General features: G+C 42.2%; 1 protein-coding gene across 3 annotated transcripts in view; it reads left to right on the top strand.

The window, feature by feature from the left end:
* The window catches only part of CTNND2 (catenin delta 2), an 829,794-nt gene that overhangs the window by 718,163 nt on the left and 89,978 nt on the right, over positions 1–21,653 (top strand). For 2 of the 3 annotated variants that reach the window (XM_033110744.1, XM_033110745.1), the window contains one exon: positions 9,749–9,899. In XM_033110744.1, the coding sequence (XP_032966635.1) occupies positions 9,749–9,899 (151 nt within the window). Of the gene's footprint in view, positions 1–8,596; positions 8,672–9,748; positions 9,900–21,653 lie in introns of all 3 variants that reach the window. The other variant, XM_033110743.1, reaches the window with a different exon arrangement.

The following is a 21,653-nucleotide window of genomic DNA, read 5'->3' as shown; positions in this document are numbered from 1 at the left end:
CTCTTCCTCTCTCCCTCTCTCCCTCTCGCCCCCGCTCTCCCATCCTTTGTTTCCATTGAGACGGTCTCAGCTGCAGCACTGCCTTCTTTCTCCCATGTGACAGCCCAGCTCTTGGGGCCCAGTCCCTGACAGTACTTCCCAGGAGCTGCCTACTGACGCGTGGGAAGGCCCGCCCCCATTCTTTTGAGAGTCTTAAGAATGTGTATGTTGTCCCTTTTCTCCCCTGCTCGCAGGCATCCCTAATGCTATACTGAAAGAATGCAGGTTGGGCGAAGCTTGAAGGGAAGTTGCCGCCTGCTTCCAACTAGAGAAAGCAGAGTCATGCCAGGCAGAATTCTAGAGTATAGCCTCGCATGAGTAGGAAAGAGATAATAATGGAAATCACCTCCTTGAACTAACCCTTAGATCCTCTCTCCCTCTAAATGTAGGAGGCTTTGGCTCAAATCACAATTCAAACCTAGCCTCTGCCTCTTCTGAGCTTTGTGACCCTGGGCAAATTATAGCGCCTCATTATGGCTCAGATGTCTCATCTTTAACAGAGAAGATTGTGGCTGCTTCGTATCACCTCCTGGAGATCAGTCACAACGCTGGGTGCACAGATGGAATGTCATTGGTCAAGGGGTTGTCAGTATATACAGCCAAGAACACTTAGATACTACAAGTCCCCACCCAGCTCCCCTGCCTCGGAGGACAGACTAGATGGACATAGGAAGGTGGGCTCTGGCCTGCAGACCTTAGTCTGACCTGAGGCACAAAGCCATCTAGATGGTAGCAAATCAAGTGTGCCCTCTTAAAATATTACTTTTAGTGAATATTATTTTCTTTGAAAAATACTTAGGTTCTTACAACAATTTCAAAATGGAGACGTATCTTTGAGCGGTAGAGGAATTTAAATGTAAGACTACAACTTTGGCTTTACAAGTTAAACTCTATATTCGACATATTCACAAAGTTAATTAGAAACCATGAAAAACATATTAAAGACCCAAATAAAACTTCTGGAGTTAAAGTACAACATTTAAAGCAAAACAAAATACATGGAAAAATGGGATTAACAGACTATTAGACATTGCAGAAGCAAAGATTAGTGAACTGGAAGATAGCAGTGGAAATTATAAAGTGAAACACAGATAAAAAAGAAAACAAATGCTCAGTGGCCTGATATATGTGTAATTACTGACCCCAAACCAAAGGAGAAAGAAAGGAGGAAGAAAACAGAAAAAGAATTTTTGAAAAAATAAAGGTTGAAAAATTTAAACTCAGAGATCAAAGCAGCTCAAGGGACCCCAAGCACAAGAAACATGAAGAAACTATACCAAGGTACATCACAATCAAATTTCTCAAAATCAGTGGTAAAGAGAAAATCTTAAAAACAGTCATGGGGGGAAAAAGATATGTACTAAGAACTGTGCCATCCCATCTAAACGCCAAAATTTAAAATCAGTGTCACCAATTATTCATTTATTTATACGAGTCCTTAGTGAGCTACTAAGAATGTCTTCCAGAAAGGAATCTGGTCTGTAAACCCTTTAAGGGTAGAAGCCAAGTCCCACTTATGTCTTTGTGCCCCATTGTTCAGTCCTGTGCTTGGCTGAGCAAAAGTGCTCAAACATAAGCATTTACCACTAGCATCTATATCTACGTGTCCTTCTTGTGAAAACCAGTCTTTCGATGTATTTATGAACATCTATCAGTCACTAAGCAGTTAATAGCACATATAACGACCCGGCCATCTTCACATGGTCACATTTTATGTTTCTTTATTTGGCTATTTGATTCAGAGGGCAACATGTAATTGATATGATATAAAATTGATAGAACGGAGTTGTGGGAGAATTGTTTTCTTTTCAGTTTCCAGACTCCTCCGTGCTTTCCAGGCTGCAGGTTGTGATAGCATTACCCATTCCCCCAGTTCCTGCAGTGTTGAACTTCCTGTTTAAATTACGAGGCTCTGTCTCTGAGGTAACCAGGTCAGCTGGGAGAGCTGCCAAGGTATGTCCAGGTCTTTAGGTGTCTGGAGTAAGAACATGATAAGATGAACCTTTTTATACTATTTTGATATTTAAAAATTCTCTCCTACTTTGGATTGTAAAATAAGAATGATAAAAGTATGATAAAAATTATCAATATTTCCTGGCAATAACATCTTGCTGTCTGATTTCAGGGCATAAACCTGCACATTAGTTCAGCACAGTTATCTGCAGTGTGAGACTTATTCCCACATCCTCAGAGGACATGTACTTGGTAGTTTTTCAGTTACTAATAGAAACTACTAAAAAAGAGGCAGAAGGGTCCGGAGCAGATGAAGTCAATATCACAAAAACTGTATTTTGGACGGTTTAACAATTATGACCATTGGATTTCCCAGTCCACATCAGATTTCAAGCAATATATTAAAAAATGTAAGGAGTGCTGCTTATACACAGGCATACAGATCTGCCGTAAGAAGGGAGATGAAATCCTCTGATGGCAAAGAGAGAAGACAGAAGAATTAAAGTACATAGGAGGCTGTAAGAAAGAAAAACTGTCAGAGCCCATCCAATGTCTTGGCTGTTCCATATATTCTAATAACTGAAAGCATTTTAGAAAGATTTCCATCCCAGTGGTTAAAGTAGAATTTTGACTCCCAGGATGTCAACCTTATCACAAGAAGCACTGGCCTTCCTAGTAACTCTAAATACATGGGAGGGTCTTCAGGCAGAGCAAGGGACACAAAGGATTAATCGTGTGTCGTTATAAATACACATATTTAAATAAGAATTTCCTTATCGAAGTACAAGTACACAAGCATACATGAAAGCCGATCACATTGTCATGTCTTGTATAATTTATTAATTTACCATATTAAATGGTAAGGGGATATATGGGAAGGGAAGACAGACAACCCACAAGGATGATCTGAGAAGATCTTCATTAAGCCGAACACTGATAAATTATTATAATTTTTAACGGATTGATAACAACTTGTACAAAAACCAAACAAAGAAATCCTTACTTTAAAAGGACAAGAAAAAAATCTTGAATAATGAAAAGACTGTTTTAGGATACACAACAGCATCAGGTTCCATAAGGGCAGTGTTACCATCTGAAATCTAGAGTTCTAAGGATGTGTTTTTATAGCAACTATTGAAATTTAGTGGCTTTTTTCTAGTGTCCTTAACTTTTTATGACCCAAACAAAAGCAGAAATGTGAAGGTAAAACACCAGAATTTTGCATAGAGACAGCTTTTTATAAGCCTCATCATCTGAAACAATAACTTCTCTTTATGGAGAGATCGTGCACACTCTTTTTCTGTGTGACAAATTGACTAGCAGACTAAATCTTCATAACGGCCCTAAATACTTCTTAAACTTTAAAACACTTATTACTTGGTTTATGAGCATCAGAAAAACATAACAGCATTGTGACAGAAGCAAAGTGATAGATGATTTTCATTGCCAGCCTAGATTTCCGTTACCTTTTTCTCCTTTACAGTACAATGATTTCTTTTTGTCATAGAATATTAAAACAATTAGATATAGTAAGTTGGAGATCTCCAAAATGTGAATGAATGTTCATTCAACTCCCAGTTATGGATTATTTCCGTTGTAATTGAACCTTGTGAAAACCCAGGGTTTAAACTATAGAAATATATCCGGACTTGCTATCAAGCCAAACATTTTAGATATCTTTGATTCATCAATTTCCCCCTTAAAATATGACTATCCTCAAAGACTCTATTATTTCCCCATTTATTTTTAAAATAAGATAGACTAAAGAGATACTTAATGTTTAATGAGCTAACATGAAAGCAACATAGATGTGAAGATGGAAACAGAATCTCCTGCCATGTGGCCCAAATGAATAAAACATAAGAGAACTGGGAAATTTGAGACTTGTCTCTAGAGGCAGGATCAATAGCCTTGAGAAGGACACTGAATTTGGCGTAGCGTAGCAGTGAGTGTGTCATGTACAAAGGGATGAGGGCCGATTAGTGGACTGCAACCAATGACAGTAAAAATCATGATTGGACATCTAAGACAAAGAGAATTGTCTCTGTCCTAATTAATGGTGTGATGTAAAGCATAAGGTTTAAATACAAAGAAACAGAATGCTGAAAGACTGTGATAAAAATGGGGCATGAAGCATGATGCTGAATGGGTTAGAAGTTGGGCCAGAATAAACCCAAAGGTTGTCTGAAGACTCTGCCCGCTCAGAACGCTCTTGGAGACAGTACACTCAGCTGGACGTGACGACCAGCTTGACACAGGACAAGGCGGGGCCCGACCCAGGGAGAAGAAGCAGGAGAAGATCTGGGCCCTAACCCACTCATTGGCCCTAATCACACGTGGTAGTGATTTCTTGTCCTAAGACCTCCGTCAGTGCTGATAGCAAGGGTGGCACCTGTATTACAACATTTGTAAAAACATTTTCTGTGTTCAGAAAGGTTCATGTTTAAAGGCATGTTTTTTCATCAAAAATTACATAACCTTGACACAGCCTGAGAGTTGGGGGGTACGTAACTGTCTTAGTTATTTAGCAAATTGTTAGGATTTCAAGAGGGAAAAGCTAATTAAATTACAGTGTTAATCTTTTAGGAACATAAATCAGTCTTAACAGAGTCACCTTAGTTTAAGAAGGGGAGAAATTTTTGGAAATAGTGTAGCTATTAATCCCATATAAGGCTGTGCCGGGATTTTTAAAACTCAAGCTCCTGGGAATCCACATTAGAATGAGGTAGCCTGGGTTCAAAGGGTTAAAAAGTTACTGATTTCACTTTAGCACCAAACCATCAAGGAACAAGGAACGTTATTGGAACCAACTCTTACGCAAGTAACTTGGTTTGGTGTAATGCAGTTTAGTTTCATCGCAATTTGCCTCATGCAAAAAAGAAAAGAAAAAAACATTTAATCTGGACATCTCCAGGTAAACTCAATCAAATTCAGCTATTTCCCAGTCCCTCAGGCTTAACCCTTGGCTGCATTTATGTTTATCAGTTTTCATCCTCTCCTGCCCCCTGCAGTTGATAAACTTGGGGAGTCTACAGGCATATCCCTGCAGGGGGTAGGATTGGGCATCCATGTCTCAGTCTGGAATCCTCTCTGGCCTCCTTGTCCTGTGGGGTTATCAGCTGGGATGTGACGATTGGTGACTGGACTGTCTCTGGTCCAAGGTACCCGCCAGGCCCACACCTGCTTCTCCCCACAGTCGATCTCCCCTGAGATGCCGTCATGCCCTCTCCTTAACTCAGGCAGGTACTGTCCACGCCTGCCATTCTCATATACCCCCCGCCTCCTGGCCAGCTAACCCCTCTGCAGCCGTGAGTCCTTAGCCTTTCCTCCCCAGCCAACTTAGCCCACCCACTCAAGACCACAGAAATGCTCAGGGGCTCCCCTGTGCCACACGGGGGCTGCAGGAGCCCTCGCCCACCCTGCAAGCATATTGCCATTCCTCCTGTGCTGTCCTCACTCCATGATGGGGTCGGGGCGTGGTATACACTGCTGAGCTCCAGGACGGACAGCAGAGCTTCTGCTGACTCTCCGCTCTTCCATCTCTAAAGGAGAGTTCACCAGCAGCCTCACACAGAGATCTTGTCCACGGACACTTCCGGTGGCAGTCTCCCATGATACTCACACCTCCTGCTTCCTCTCCAAACCGGATCCTTTCTCTCTCCAGCTCAGAAGCTCTCTGTTGACTCTGGGGAGAAGGCAGATTTTCTGCCATTCTCATCTCCTTTCAAACATATCCCATCTTTCACCTGCATCTGTGCCCTCCAGCCTTAAACACTAAATGTTTGCTGCTTTGTTCTCTGTCCCATTCCGACAACGCCTTGATGGACTAAACAGTGGAGCCACTTCCCAGGAAGAGCCATGGGTCAGGAGGAGGAGAAGGAACAGCATTTACTATTTCAAATTGCTGTCCCTTCAGATGCAAATACGAGTAAAAGCGAGCCTTTCCTAATACAAACAAGGCCGATCTCTTTGATTCCAGTGATACATGACTTCTCTTGTCAGGTCTGCTAAACCCAGGCAAGTTGTTCTCCAGGCTAGATGGAAATGTCCAGGAGCTCCACTGAGAGTACACAAAGGGTCTTTAACTCAGGCATTTAGAGGAGAGCCAGATGGGTAACTGGAACACTAACATAATAACGTGAATTATTAGGCCACGGTTAATTGGTGACTTTGTAAGGGATTATATCACTATGCTTGCAGATGGGTATATCTTAAACCGTGTTTCTGAGATGCGGAAGAGAATGGGGGGTCGAGCTCACCAACTCTGGGGCAGTGCTCCCTAGATTCAAGGTCTGGGCAAGCATGTGTAGGCCGTGGGACCTTGCTGTGCCTCCCTCTTCTCATCTGTAAAACGGGAGTGACACTAGTGACACTAGTATTTATGCATAGGATTGAGATGAGGATTAAATTAGTTACTACATATCAAAAACTAGAATTGGGCCTGGCACTTGGCTTAAGTGTTCAGTTTCTGTCAGCTGAGATCATTTTGATTGAATGCTCATCAGTCTTCCAAGACCTTCAATGGGACCGCATCTCTCCAGGAACAATTTGGGTCATATGACTGTGCTATTTCCTCCTGGACCAGCTTCTCCGCCTCCCTCTCTGTCATCCTCCCCTCCCCTTTCTGCTCCTCTTCTTTCTCTTCCTTCTCCTCCTCTTGAAGCATCAGGCATCCTCTCTCGGGCACATGGACCGTTCTTCTCAAAGGCATCCTGGTCTGTGCCCGATTTGTGCCTTCCCTGCAGTCTGCTCTCATTCTGTTTGCAGATATCACGTTCCATCCTAAGATTTCCACCTCAACCTAAATGAGGTATGGCACACTTTTCTCTTATGTTCCTCTGTTTTGCTGCCAGTGACACTCCCACTTCTGATGACAAAACTCTTGGCAACCCACACACCTCTCCAACCAGTACAGGCTGCTGTCCTTCCAAGGCGACGCCTGTCTCTTTTGGGAAAACGGTAGGTGTCTCATGTTTCTGTGTTGAGCACACCTGGGCAACATCTGTCATCATCATCCAAGTGACTGTCTCTCTACGATGCCTTTCTCCTTTCCACCTCTACGCTGGCTTTTACTCCTTCTTGTTGGATTACACATTGGATACACATGACCTACTCCAAGACTGGTTGACTGGCCACTATCACATATCCTTTGCACGTCAAGAAAACTTATGGAAATGGGCAACATCTTTTGAGTGAAATGTAAATAATTTATTCCGAGTTGTCGTACACTAGTCTAAGATTGGGAATTTTCCATACACGTACAAACACATACACAACTAAGTTTCAAAATGAAAGTTATTTTCTATGCAGCAATAGCAGTAACATCGGATCAAATTTGTAGTCTGGTTATCCCTTTCACATAGACAGAACATACCACTGTTGACCATTTTCTCATATGAAAAAGGTGTATCTAAAATGCATATGCATTTAGAATATATTGCCATTTTTTATTTACTCTCAAACCACTTCCCAGCAAAGCTGAAGGACTCGCATTGTTTTCCAAATACCAAATCACCTTTCCATCCAACATGGGAGGGATATAATAGCTGGACTTCTGAGAAGATAAAGTCATAGCCGTCCCTTCTTGGCTCACCTCAGATATGGCCAGGCTTCTCCTCTGTCGACATTTGGAAGGATGGAACGGAGGGCAAGGCAGTGGCTGGGAGACTGAGCACAGAGGATTAGGGGAGAGAGAATGAGATGATGGCAGAGGAAGGGATGCTGTCAGCATCATAAAGAGAAACGGACTTGGAATAACAGGACCCCTGTGGGCAGGTTACTTAACAACTTTGTGTCTAAATTCCCTCATCTACAAAATAAGAATATTAGCACCACCTCCCAGGGGTTTGGGGAATTAGAAGAGATCACTAATGTACAAACCTACACCCTGGACTGCAATGAGGTGGTACTGGGACAGAGGTCATCATTAGAGCCCATGCACCAGCCCGCCTGCGTTCCCAAGGACATTCCCTATGGTCTCAGAAGGTCCAGAATATTCCCCAGTGCAAAAATCGATTGTTGATGTTCATCTCACAACTTTTAAACATTGACCCCACCCTCTAATTTCAGTTCTTTTCTCTAGCTTCCCTCCTTAGTTTAGGGACGCCCCCAACACAGAAGGGGCTGCATGAGCTCTGGTTTCCCATCTTTTCTAGGTCCTGGAGACCAGAGGTTTATAAATAGTGGAGGAGGTAGATAAAAATCGTGTTTCAGCATGTCAAATTGCAAACGCGATTTCCAGTGGATACGAAGGAGGTGTTGTATTTTTTTCACAGAGTACCTCCCTCCCTGGGAAGGGACACCACATCCACACGTCCAAGTTCCAAGAAGCAGCATCCAAACCCCATGTTGTTCCATGTCTAAGACTTCCTGGACATCCGTTTCTTTGCTCCCTGAGAGCAAGGCTGTGCAACAGTTCATTGCAGTCAAGAGATGCATTAGTGAGTTCTGTCTGCTCCCCACCCCATCAGACTTCCTGGAGCTGGGGGCACAGAGTGAGGGCAGGAGAAGAGTGAGCTGATGGTGATAAGAAACTATGTGAATGTGACTTCTAACGTAGGACGGGATGAAGTTGTGTGTTTTTTTAATCTCATATTTCATGCAGGGCTGGGCTGAGGATGTGGCAGGCATGGCGTATGCCCTACGTTCACTGCCAGAGGGGGCTCCCTGCCTGCCACAGGTGAGAGCCAGCTCTGGGGTGTCTGCCCCAATGGGGAGGGGGGATGGAGGGGTCTGGCGGGGGAGGGGTAGGGACTTTGCTCCACTTTCGGTGGTCCCCAGGAGAACTCTGTCACAGAATCCAAAACTTCCTGTCCTCAATGTCATTTTCTTAGATTGTAAATGAAATTGCAACAGATTAAACCCTTATATTGGCTGATTGTTATAGCACACGCTCTTCTCTGGAACACCGTACAAGAGTATGAAGTATATATGCAAATGTCTGAAGAATCTGGGCCTACCTGCATTCTATTAAATGAATTGGAATGCTTTATCATTCTGATATTGCAGGTATATTTCAATTGTAAGATTAGGTGTGTTCCATTAAGGCCACCAACCACCCAAAACAATTTCTATATCTTGTTTTACGAGTCAGACGTTGAATAATGGTCCTAGACACAATACATTTTGATCTTAACAGTTGTTTTTTTTTAATTTACAATTTTTACTCTTGATTTTCAATGTCATATTTATCTCTCCTCACCCCTACCTTTTTCTGATAAATAAAGAATTATGTCTTTATTATTCAGCAAGCAACTTGCTGACAGTATGTGTAGCAACTCATCTCTGTGCCCACCTCCAAATTCCAATCTTTTTAAAAAAACAAATCACCCACACTCAACTTTTTATCATTCGCTACATTTTCCAGGGTTCATTTTTTTATTCCTCTTAATGTCAGTAGCCAGCCCTTCCTGTCCCAAACCTTCACCTCTTAAAACATCCAGTATACACATCATGCAAACGGCTACAAAATGCTTCCCCATTCAAGTGCTGAAAATGCTGGCATCAGAAAAGCAAAGTGTGGTTGACTGATTAACCCTGAAACCTTTATCATATGTTGAAAGCAAAAAACAGACAGACAAAAAACGTTAAAACATGCAAATACATGTCTAACCTGTTCAACCCATTCTCCAACTAGGTCTTGATAATTCAACCTTTTGGGCTCCTGTAAACAGCAGTCTGAAAACCTGCACGTGCTGCTTGCTTACAGGGTGTTCCGCCTCCGCTTCTAACGTCTGTGCCTTCCGCCTTTTCGCAGTGGTCAGTGTACATCCGAGCGGCCGTCCGGAAGGAGAAAGGTCTGCCCATCCTCGTGGAGCTGCTCCGAATAGACAACGACCGCGTGGTGTGCGCCGTCGCCACCGCGCTCCGCAACATGGCCCTAGACGTCCGAAATAAGGAGCTCATAGGTACGTGCTCCCTGGTTCACAGCGTCTTCGTTTCTACACGCAAATGTTTCCCGGCGGGGTGCGTGTTTTGGAATGGACTCGCAGAACATGGGTGCATGCAGAAATAGTGCACTCATCAGGGCCCCATTTTCTCCAGTTCTCCTAGTTTAAATCCAAGGTCCTGGTTTGTCTTCTAGAATTCAGAGAGAAATGCAATGTTTGTTGCCATTTCTAATCCTGGCAAATTAAAGAGGACCGTGGTACTCAGCGCTGGAGCACTGGGATTGTAATAGGATGCACGCCACTCTCTTCCCGCTCAATGTTTAAATTTATTTTAGATGAGACTATCCTGGCTCTGGAATCCTGTTTTTTAGAGAATCGTCTCCCTTTAATTTGGCGTTCAAGAAAGAGGGAGGACCTTATATCGATGAATATTCAAGAGGTCACATATTCATCTATTTATTTATTTCACAGATATTTATCTGTGACCTCCCTTGTTCTAGGCCTGTTCCAGACCCAAAGATTACATCCACGAGCAACACAGGCAGGAAGGCTTCCCATTACAGAGTTAATATTTGGAAGAGGGGAGATGTTACGATAAAGAAAACGTACACGTGAATCCCACTGTGTGTTAGAAACGTTCCATGGGGAGAAATGGCCCTGGGGAAAGGCGACTGTAATTGGTGAGGTTGCCCATTTTTTTTAATTGAGGTGAAATTCACATAACATAAAATTAACCAAGTGTATTATTTCAGCGGCATTTAGTATTTTCACAATATTGTACAAGCACCACCTATACAGAGGTCCAAAACATTTTCATCACCATAAGAGAAATCCTGTACCATTACAGAGTCACTCCCATTTCTCCCTCCTCCCAGCCTCTGGCAGCTACCAGCTTGTGTTCTCTTTCTATGTATTTTCCTGTTCAGGAAATTTCATATACTCGAAATCATAATATGTGAGCTTTTGTGTCTGGCCTCTCTCACTTAGCTTAAGGCATTGTGATTGTCAGTGGAGGTCAAGGTCAAGATAGGAGTTGTTGGGGAGGTAGCATTTGAGCATCGACTCGAAGGAGGTGAGTGGGCCATATGACTACCTGGGGGAAAAGCATCCAAGCCGATGGAACAGCCTCTGCAGATAGTCCCCTGGCTGGGGAGCTGGAAGGCAGCCAGTGTGTTCACGGTCGTCAAGGGGCCTCAGTGCCCGGGGCAGAGTGAGTGGTGGGAGCCCATCCCGGAGGCCTCCTGGTTCCTCCTTCTGTATGTAGCAAGATGCCCAGGCCAAGGCTGATGGAGGCCTGGAGAACGGATGAGCCGCAGGGACCTGCCTGGGGAGAGGCACAAGCCTCCGCACAGACCATTGGCTACTGTAGGCATCTGGGATGCAAGCGATCATTCCAGAAGGGCTGTTGGTCAGTCAGTGCAGCAAGAAGCCTGGCAAGCCTGCCGGCAGGTAATAGATGTCAATGGAGGTCAGACGGCAGAGAGCTGGACAACCCCCATGGCAGACGTTCAGGTTATATGGCCTCTGGGGACCTGGGGAAGGCAGGTGAGAGTGGATAAAGGGGCAAGAGATTTCCATTCCTGAGGCAGTTGGACCCAAATATCATACACAAATTTTACGTAGATACATGGGTCCATGTTTGCTACTCCGATTCCTGAGCGTGGTGGACTAAACCGTTTGTGATCTGGGAAGCAGCCATTTTTCCTCCTGCCATTTCATAGTGCCCATAATATCCTCTAATAAAAACTGAAGTTTTTGCAGGTCTGCAGCCACGTATTCATTCCCAGGGAAACCAGCTTTCCAATCTGTGTCTGATAAATGCAATTATTTGTTATACATACAGTACACTATAAGGCATGAAAGAAATAGAATTTGATATTTAGATTAAGTTTGAATTTAATGTAAATATTGCATGTGGATTGTTGTATTTAAACTAGGCCATTAGCTCAAAAGGTCAGGATACACTCTCCTTGTTCTCTTTCCTTTTCCTGACTTAGTTGTTTCAGACAGGACAGAGCTGCGACTTCTGATAAAAATCCCATTGCTCCTCTAGAAAATGGAGGGAAAAATCAATAACTAATTGTCTACTGCCTGAATACTTACTACTGGGTATTGTGAGTTTGCATGTTTTATTTCTTTGGGTGGATTAAAATATAACAAAATAGGGAACTATTGATTGGTCTTCTAGCTTCCAGGCCTCTCTTCTTTCTCAGAAGCCAGTTATCTAGTACTCAGTCTGAGGCAGGAACATTTGGAGCGCCATGTTGCCCAATAAATTAAGCCTTTATGTTCACATGTCACCAGACAGGGGAGGGAGCCAATCATTTAAAAGTAGAAGTGAAAATATCTAAGTCACGGGCTTTGTGGGATCAATAATTTTTTTCTTGAATGAGAACAGCAGAATTTAACAAAGAAATGCACCATTATAATCTATCTAGGAGAAAGGAAATGTGACCTTTGCTAACTCTTTTACATTAAATATTGTGTCAAAGTAGTGATTTTTGTAGGAAATGCTGTATAGAAGTTTACATCTTATAAAGAAAGTTGCAATGACTTTGAACCAAGAATGAAAAAACAATAAACTTCTATGTCTTCTCTTATCTATTGACTCTCACTCAAAACGTTGCTGACCTCAGATAGTTTCGTGGAGAAATATCATGATGTTCTGACAACTCCCGAATAGATATCTCTGTCATGAATCCCACATTTCTGTGTCCAGCTGTCTGTCCAGCATCTCCAGTGGATGTCTAACAGACAATTCAAATATAACTTCTCCAGACCTGAGTTTCTTATATTCTCCCCAAACCCAGTCCTTCCCCAGTATTCCCCATAAGAGCAAATGACAATTTGTCCTTGCAGTGGTCCAAGGCAGCCACCTTGCAGTCCCCTTTGATTCTACACCCTTCATATCCAATCCATCGAGAAATGTATCTTCCTTCTGTATTTTCCCAGAATCTGACACTTATTCCCCAAACTCCCCTCATCTCTCACCTGGGTTATTCCTGGCCAGAGACCTGGTCTCTCTGCTTCTACCCTCGCCCCCTACAGTCTACTCTCAAGGCAGAAGCCAGAGTGGTCCTGTTAAAACCTTAGAGCATGTCACGTCTCCACTCAAAGCTCTCCCACAGCTCCTCATGTCTTTCAGGGTAAAGCAAAGTCTTCTAAAGCAGACACAACTTTATACAGTACAACTCTCTGTTCCCTCTCCAACCTTACTTTTTCCCATTGCTGCCACTAACTTTGCTGAGGCCACAGGGTCCCTTTGGTTCCCTTATCACCTGAGCCACAGTCCTGCCTCAGGGCCTTTGAACTTGCTGCTCCGTCTACGTAGAATCCTCTTCCTCCAAGTGTCCGTGCACTTCAGCCTCACTCCACTCAGGTCCTCACTCAAGTGCTACTTTCCTGGTAGAACCTCTTCTTTCTTTTTTTTTTCTTTACATTTATTCATTTATTCATGTACAAAAATCTACATTTATTCAAATACATTCCTGTCATCTTCTTCTGGAACATCATCATAACTCTCCAAACCCTGAATTGTGGCTTGAATGTCTTTTTTTTATTATTAGTTTCAGATGTACAAATCAATGTAATAGACATTTATCATTTATATCCCTCACAAAGTGATAACAGCCCGCCCCCAATCTACTACCCCTCTGACATCGCACACAGCCATTGCATTTCCACTGTCTCTATTCCTAATGCTGTACTCGGCTTCTTGTAAACATATATATATATATATATATACGTATATATATAATTGTAGTTGACATTCATTATTGTTCAGCTTCAGGTGTACAGTGCAGTGATCAGGCATCTACACCATCCCTGAGTGGTCTCCCTAATGGGACAAGTGTCCATCGGATACCCTACAAAATCTTTACAACATTATTGATTACATTCCCCAAAACTGACTTTCATGATCCTGTGACCATCTTGTGGTTACCGACTGTGCTTTCTAGTCCCCTCACCTTCTCCCTTATCCCCTCTCGCAACCCTCAGTTTTTCCTCTATGTCTCTGAGGCTGTTTCTGATTAGTTTGTTCATTTATTCTTTTCTTTAGATTCCACATATAAATGAGATCATATGGTATTTGTCTTTATCTGACTTATTTCACTTAACTTAATGTTCTCTAGATCCATCCATGTTGTTACAAATGGTAAGATTTCTTTCTTCTTTATGGCTGCGTAATACTCCATTGTATAAATGTACCACAGTTTCTTAATCCAGTCATCTACCGATGGGCATTTCGGTTGTTTCCATGTCTTAGCTATTGTGTATAGTGCTGCAATAAACATAGGGGTGCATAAATTTTTTCAAATTAGAATTTTGGATTTCTCCGGATAGATACCTGGGAATAGAATTGCTGGGTCATAAGGTAGATCCATCTTCAGTTTTTTGAGATATCTCCATACTGTTTTCCATAGTGGCTGCACCAATCTGGAATCCCACCAACAGGGCAGTAGGGTTCCTTTTTCTCCACATCCTCGCCAGCACTTGTTTGTTGATTTATTGATGATAGCCATTTTGACTGGGGTGAGGTGGTATCTCGTTGTGGTTTTTATTTGCATTTTCTAACGATTAGTGAGGTTGGACATTTTTTCATATGTCTGTTTGCCATCTGTATGTCCCTTTTAGAAAAATGTCTCATCATGTCCTCTGCCCATTTTTAATTGGGTTGTTTGTTTTTTGGAGTTGAGTGAGTTTTTATAAATTTTGGATATTAACTCCTTATCAGATATATCATTGGCAAATATCTTCTCCCATTCAGTAGGATCCCTTTTGGTTTTATTGATAGTTTCCTTTGCTGTGAAAAAAACTTTTTAGTTTTACATAATCCCACATGTTTATTTTTTTTCTTACTTCCCTTGCCCAAGGGGATATATCAGTGAAAATCTGACTGTGGGTAATGTCTGTAAACTTTCTTCCTATTTTTTCTTCTAGGAGTTTTTTGGTTTCAGATCTTAAATTTTAAGTGTTTGGGAACCTTCCCTCCTTCTGGATTTTTTGGAATAGTTTGAGGAGAATAGGTGATAGTTATTTTTTTAATGTTTTGTAAAATTCACCTGTAAAGCCATCTGGTCCAGGGCTATTGTTTCTTGGGAGCTTGTTGATTACTGATTCAATTTCCCTGGTGGTAATCAGTCTGTTCAGGTTTTCCATTTCTTCTTGAGTTAGCCTTGCAAGGTTGTATGCTTCTAGAAAATTGTCCATTTCTTCCAGATTGTCGAATTTGTTGGCATATAGTTGCTCATAGTAATATCGTAAATTTTTTATATTTCTGTGGTGTCTGTTGTCACTTCTCCTCTTTCATTTCTGATTTTATTAATTTGGGTCCTCTCTGTCTTTTTTTTTTTTTTTTTGATGAGTCTGGCTAAAGGTTTGTGAATTTTGTTTATCTTCTCGAAAAACCAGCTCTGGGATTCATTGATCTTTTGTATTGTTTTTCTTGTCTCTATTTTATTTATTTCCATTCTGCTCTTTACTATCTCCTTCCTTGTACTCCCTTTGGGTTTATTTTGCTGTTCTTTTTCCAGATCCCTTAAGTGTAAGGATAAACTGTTGATTTGTGATTTTTCTTGTTTCATTCGGTAGGCCTGCATTGCTATGAATTTCCCTCTTAGAACTGCTTTTGCTGCATCACATAGATTTTGGGTCATTGTGTTTTCATTTTTGTTTGTCTTGAGATATCTTTTCATTTCTTCCTTGATCCATTGTTGACCAATTCATTATTTAGTGACATGTTATTCAGGTTCCCTGTATTTGTGTGTCTTCCAGTTTTTTTCCTGTAGTTGATTTCTAATTTCGTAGCACTGGAGTCAGAGAAGACAATTGGTATGATTTCAATTTTCTTAAATTTATCGAGACTAGTTTTGTGGCCTAACATGTGGTCTATCTTGGAAAATGTTCCATGTGTGCTTGAAAAGAATGTGTATTCTGCAGCTTTGGAGTAAAATGCTCTGAAAATATCAAATCCAACTGGTCCAATGTATCATTTAAGACCACTGTTTCCATATTTATTTTCTGTCTAGAAGACCTGTCCCTTGTTGTCAGAGGTGTGTTGAAGTCCCCTACTATGATAGTGTTACTGTTAATCTCTGTCTTTATGTCAGTCAATATCTGTTTTATATATTTAGGTGCTCCTATGTTGGGTGCATAGATGTTTATTAGGGGTATGTCCTCTTGTTGGATCAATCCTTTTATTATTATGTGGTGCCCATCTTTGTCTTTTAATATATTCTTCATTTTATCTTATTTATTTTATTTTATTTATTTTATTATATTTATTTTATTCTGCAGTGTATTTTGTCAGATATAAATATTGCTATTCCATCTTTTTCTCATTTCAATTTGCATGAAATATCTTACTCCAACCCTTCACTTTCAGCCTGTGTGTGTCTTTTGATCTGAGGTGAGTCTCGTATACAGCATATGCAAGGGTCTTGCTTTCTTATCTACTCAGCCACCCTATGTCTTTCGATTGGAGCATTTAATCCATTTACATTTAAAGTGATTATCAATAGGTACATAGTTATTGCCATTTTTTTTTTATTTGTAGTTAGATTGTTTTCATCTTTCTTTTGCTTACAGAAGCCCTTTTAATATTTCCTGCAGTGCTGGCTTGGTGGTAATGAATTCCTTTAGCTTATTCTTTTCTGGGAAGTTCTTTATCTCTCCTTCAAGTTTAAATGATAGCCTTGCTGGATAAAGCAATCTAGGTTGTAGGCCATTCCCTTCTGGCCTGCAAAGTTTCTGTAGAAAAGTCATTTGATAGTCTTATAGGATTTCCCTTGTATGTAACCTGCTGTCTTTCTCTTGCTGCTTTTAGGATTCTCTCTTAGTCTTTAACCTTTGCCATTTTAACTATAATGTGTCTTGGTGTGGACCTGTTTGAGTTTATCCTGGTTGGAACTCTCTGCACTTCTTGGGCTTGTATGTCAGTTTCCTTCACCAGGTTAGGGAAGTTTTCAGACATTATTACTTCAAATATGTTCTCGATCCCTTGCTCCTTCTCTTCACCTTCTGGTATTCCTATGATGCACATGTTGTTGCGCTTGATGTTATCCCAGAGGTCTCTAAAACCATTTTCATTGTTTTTTATTCTTTTTTCTTTTGTTGTGCTGCTTGGGTGATCTCTGCTAACTTGTCTTCTAAATTGCTGATTTGATCCTCTGCTTCATCTAACCTGCTGGTAATTCCTTCAAGTGGTTTCTTTATTTCAGTTATTGTGTTCTTTAGTTCTAACTGGTTGTTTATCATGATTTCTCTATCCTTCTTTATGTTGTCACTAAGCTCCTTAAACATTCTTATCATCAGTGTTCTGAACTCTGTCTCTGATAGGTTGGTTACCTCTGTTTCATTTGGTTCCAATTCTGGAGGTTTGTTTTGTTCTTATATTTGGGACATGTTTCTTTGTTTCCCCATTCTGGCTGACTCTCTGTGTTTGTTTCGATGTATTAGGTAGATCCCCTAGGGTTCTTGGTTTTTGTTGGGTTATCTTATGTAGTATGTGTCCTTTATATTTGACTTGTATCACTTCCCTACTCCAGTGCGTATGCTCCAAAGGTGACCTTTGTGTTGTGTATATTGTCCAATTAAAGTTGAGCTTTAATTGCTTTTGGCTTGTCAGTAGGTGGGATTGACTCCTAGGCTGACTAGTTGTGAGACCTGGCTCTGCCCACAGTGGATGATCTGCTGCGTGAGGGTTGACCGCTCACATGAGGCTTGGCCTCTATGGGCTCTTGTGCCTGTAGAGAATTTCCTCTGGGTGTGTCACTTGTAGGTCAAACCAGGTAATACTCTGGTTTGGTCTGGATTTGGCCTCTGGGTGTGTGAATCTTGTGCCATTTGGGCTGGGCCCTGGTGTAGGGCAATTTCAGAACAAAGCAAATCACCACGCACAACAACAACAAGAAAAAACCAAATACACTCACATGTAAAAACAACTGATAACCCACACTCAACACAGGCAAAAATATCAAGAATACAAAAACAAAACAAACAAACAAAAAAAGCAGCGCCAGTTTTGGCTTAAGCCCACCAAGTAATTTCCAGGTTGTCTTCTGCTGTACCAAAGAGTCCTCTGTGTATTGTGTAGACAGAGCCGGTCACCTGGTGCCCGGAGTGACATTGGGACTGCAGATTTAGATGAGTGGGGCTATAAGGTCTGGATGGTAGTTTTTACAAAGTCAGTGCAGTTTACTTCCTTTGTCTGACCTAGGGCCCAGCTGGAGGTCTCACTTGAGGTTACTGCCTCAAATGCTGGATATGCTGCTGTCTCCAGCAGGAGAGATCAGCTGTGGGATGCAGGGAAAGAGCCCACCTCCTGGCTCTTGTGATCTCTGTTGCGTCCTGGGCCCCTGCATCTCCACAGCCCGTGTGTAAGCTGTGTCTCCACATTGCACCTTTCCCTCTTCCCCTGCTTACCTGATTTGCCCACCTTCAAGTAATCCTTGTATGAGTCTCTTACCTGTTCTGTGTGCTAAGCAAAGAGTCCTTTGATGAGTTATAGATGTTTAATTTGTGGTAAATTCCAGAGGAGAACTCAAGAAGACCACCTAGCTGCCGCCATTCCTATCTAGAACCTCTTCTTGCCTCCATTCTTGAAATTCTACCCCAGCTCCTTTCTTCCCCTGCTTTTTTTTCTCCCCAGCACTGATCACCTTGTACTCCACAACATACTACGTATCTTGTTTCTTGTCCATCTCTCCGCACTGTAATGTAAGCTCATTACAGGCAAGAAGTTCTGTCTCGTTTGTTCTCCTGTGAAGCCCATGTACGTAGAACAGCAGCTAACCCATAGTAGGGACTTTATAAATACAGAGGTTACCAAAAAAATGTATACACATTTTAAAAAATGAAAAAACTGTGAAAATTGTAATACTCAATATATACCAATAACAAAAGTCACGTTTGACTTCTGCAATTACAAGAGGTGCTCAAAGTGGTTCCCATCAGCATCCAGACACTTCTGATTACGGCGAACTACTGCTTGAGTAACGTTGACTCAAGTGTCCACTAGTAGACATTTTTTTGGCACCTCCACTATTTGCTAAATGAATAACTGAACCAATTTCTTCCTTTGACCATCATCCTAAAATGAATTCCAAATCAGCAAAACATTCAGCAATCAAGTTAAATAAAACAATAAATAAAGAAAAGGATTTTATACTAAGAAAGATAATCAGCAAAAAGCCAGTTTGGTTTCCTTCTGAGGTTCAACAGATGTATGCAGGCACTCAGCATTTCAGGAGAAATCCAGTGCTTCCTGTCATTGTAAAGGGGTTTCACTGTAACTTACATCTCTTTTTAAATTATTCTTTACTTTGGGGTGGGGGAGAAGCGGCTGCCCCACTCTGGTTCAGGAATGGTTTATCTTCCATGGACTCCATTATCAGGAAAACTCCAGATGAGCTATTGAACAACAATCAGCCTACCCCATCAGCTCTAGTGAGGAGCGTATAGTAGCACTAAAAGAAATGCATATACTCTGCCTCTGCTGTCTTCCCATCTGGGCTCTTCCCTTGGTCCTGTGTGTGTCTCTGCCACTGGGCAGTGAGCTTTGTGTCCTGAGCGCTGTGGTGCTGTAATCCAGGTTAATGCATGTTCATACATGGCTTTGCAACCTTCCAAAAATGTTAATTATCCTTCTGAGCAAAGTATCATCTCATCATTCAGGAAGTTTTTTAAAAATGGAAATAATTAGCGTCAGTGAAAAGAGCAAGCAGTACTGTGTGCCTTTAATAAGTTGAGCAAAATGCCATCCATTTCAGGAGGTTGACTGTTCCTGATGAAGACGGCAGATATTTAGTTTAGCCAAATCCCCATCCTCTCTGCCAACAAACAAGTAAAACTCCAACAAAATTTTTAAAATACTTTTAAAAAACATGTAAACACTAGACAAGGGAAGGTGACATCTACCACTTGGCAAGCAGTGGTCACCAACCCATGGCTACCCATCCATGCAAAATAATCCTAAAGAGAGTAATTGCATCATAGGTGCTGTTTCATTTTGTTGTATTTGCAGACAGCATGGAAAATCAAAAGGCTGTCAAAACAGTTACTAAGAAGAATGTGGGCACTGCAGTTTCCCAACACATGAGATTATCTGTTCAAGGAATACTGTGGTGTCACATTAGGGGCCCTGCCCACGCTCACCCCAAACTGCGTCTTACCTGCAATGACGCTTATTCATGAATTCTTCAACCACACCAGTGTCTGCACCACCATTCCCACTTCACACACCTTCACCCCAGTGTTTCCTCCCAGGCACGCTGTTTCATCGCTGTGTGCTTCCTGACCTCCAACCCTCCTTCAAAGCCCAAGTCAGGCTGGCCTTCCTGATGAGGCTATTCTCTGCGTTCAGAACGGAGGAGGGTGGCACCGCTTGTTTAGAAGTCTTTTAATTTGTCTTCTATTTCCATTGTGTAGTTTTATATTTATATTGTCTTTTATGTGCGCGCCTCACCTTCTCCCAATGAAATAATAAGCAGGGACCCCGTACCCTCTTTATTTTCAGTCCTACGATGCCTAGCATTTTGCTAAGCCTGTAACAGCACTCAGTACATGTTTGCTGAACATGTTTAATTCACAGATCTAGCGGAGGTTTGGCAATTAGAGACAGGAAGGCATAGAGCTCTGTTTCAGCCTCATCACACCGCTATCCAGGGAGTCGAGGAGAGACAGACAGCTTAGATGTTCCCTGAAATCCATGACCCCTAGTCACATTCACTGATTCTGCTGCTGCTTTGGAAGAGGTTTGAGGTGGCGTAGGAAATAGTAACACTTTCTTTCTGAATGTGCCTTGATCTTTGCCAAAGGTTGGCCAAGCTGTTACATCACGCAGGCAGTGTTGGCAGAGCTAAGGAGTACTCCCCCCACCCCACCCTTTGCTGCCCTAGGTGGTGGTGGCTTGCCACGCTTTCTGGCAGGTGAGCCAAGGCTGGGATGCTGGAAGCATCCTCCCTGCCCCCACACCCCTCCCTGGCTCCCAAACATAGCTATCCCCCATGGGAGACAGAGAAAGTGGTCTCAAATTTCCAGGTGTACCTAGCAGGGCGCATCTCAAACTTTCCCACGCTGGGGAAATCATGAACAAAATTCTTACCTGGGTTTCTTACCTGGGAATTGGCTATGATTTATTTAAGCAGCAGATCTATTGGTATTCCTCTCCCCTCACTAGGTTTTCATATCATCCCTTTCATTCATTCTGGAAATTAGGAGCCCAGAGCAGGTAAAGGGCATTCCCAGCTTTTCCTTTCTTTTTTTTTTTTTTTTTTTTTTTTTTTTTTTGTTGGGGAATATTAGGGCACAGTGTGTTTCTCCAGGGCCCATCAGCTCCAAGTCGTTGTCCTTCAATCTCCTTGTGGAGGGCACAGCTCAGCTCCCAGTTCAGTCACCGTTTTCAGTCTTCAGTCGCAGGGGCTGCAGCCCACCGTGCCAGGTGGGAATTGAACCGGCAACCTTGTTGTTGAGAGCTCGCGCTCTAACCGACTGAGCCATCCAGCTGCCCCTCCGGAAGCTTAGTGGCAGCTGGTTGTCTTCAATCTAATTGTGGAGGGCGCAGCTCACTGGCCCATGTGGGAATCGAACTAACAACCCTGTTGTTCAGAGCTTGCGCTCTAACCAACTGAGCCATCCGGCTTCCCCAGCTTTTTCTTTCTTGCCACAATCTGTTTTAAATATTCAGATGAAAGGTTTTATCTAATCACTCTAAAGACTGTTCATAGACATGATTGCTGGTTATATTTAAAGGGCAACGTTGTTTAACAGATC

The sequence above is a fragment of the Rhinolophus ferrumequinum genome, chromosome 7, assembly GCF_004115265.2.
Source record: "Rhinolophus ferrumequinum isolate MPI-CBG mRhiFer1 chromosome 7, mRhiFer1_v1.p, whole genome shotgun sequence".
Lineage (NCBI taxonomy): Eukaryota > Metazoa > Chordata > Mammalia > Chiroptera > Rhinolophidae > Rhinolophus > Rhinolophus ferrumequinum.
This window is presented reverse-complemented; position numbering and strand designations above follow the sequence as displayed.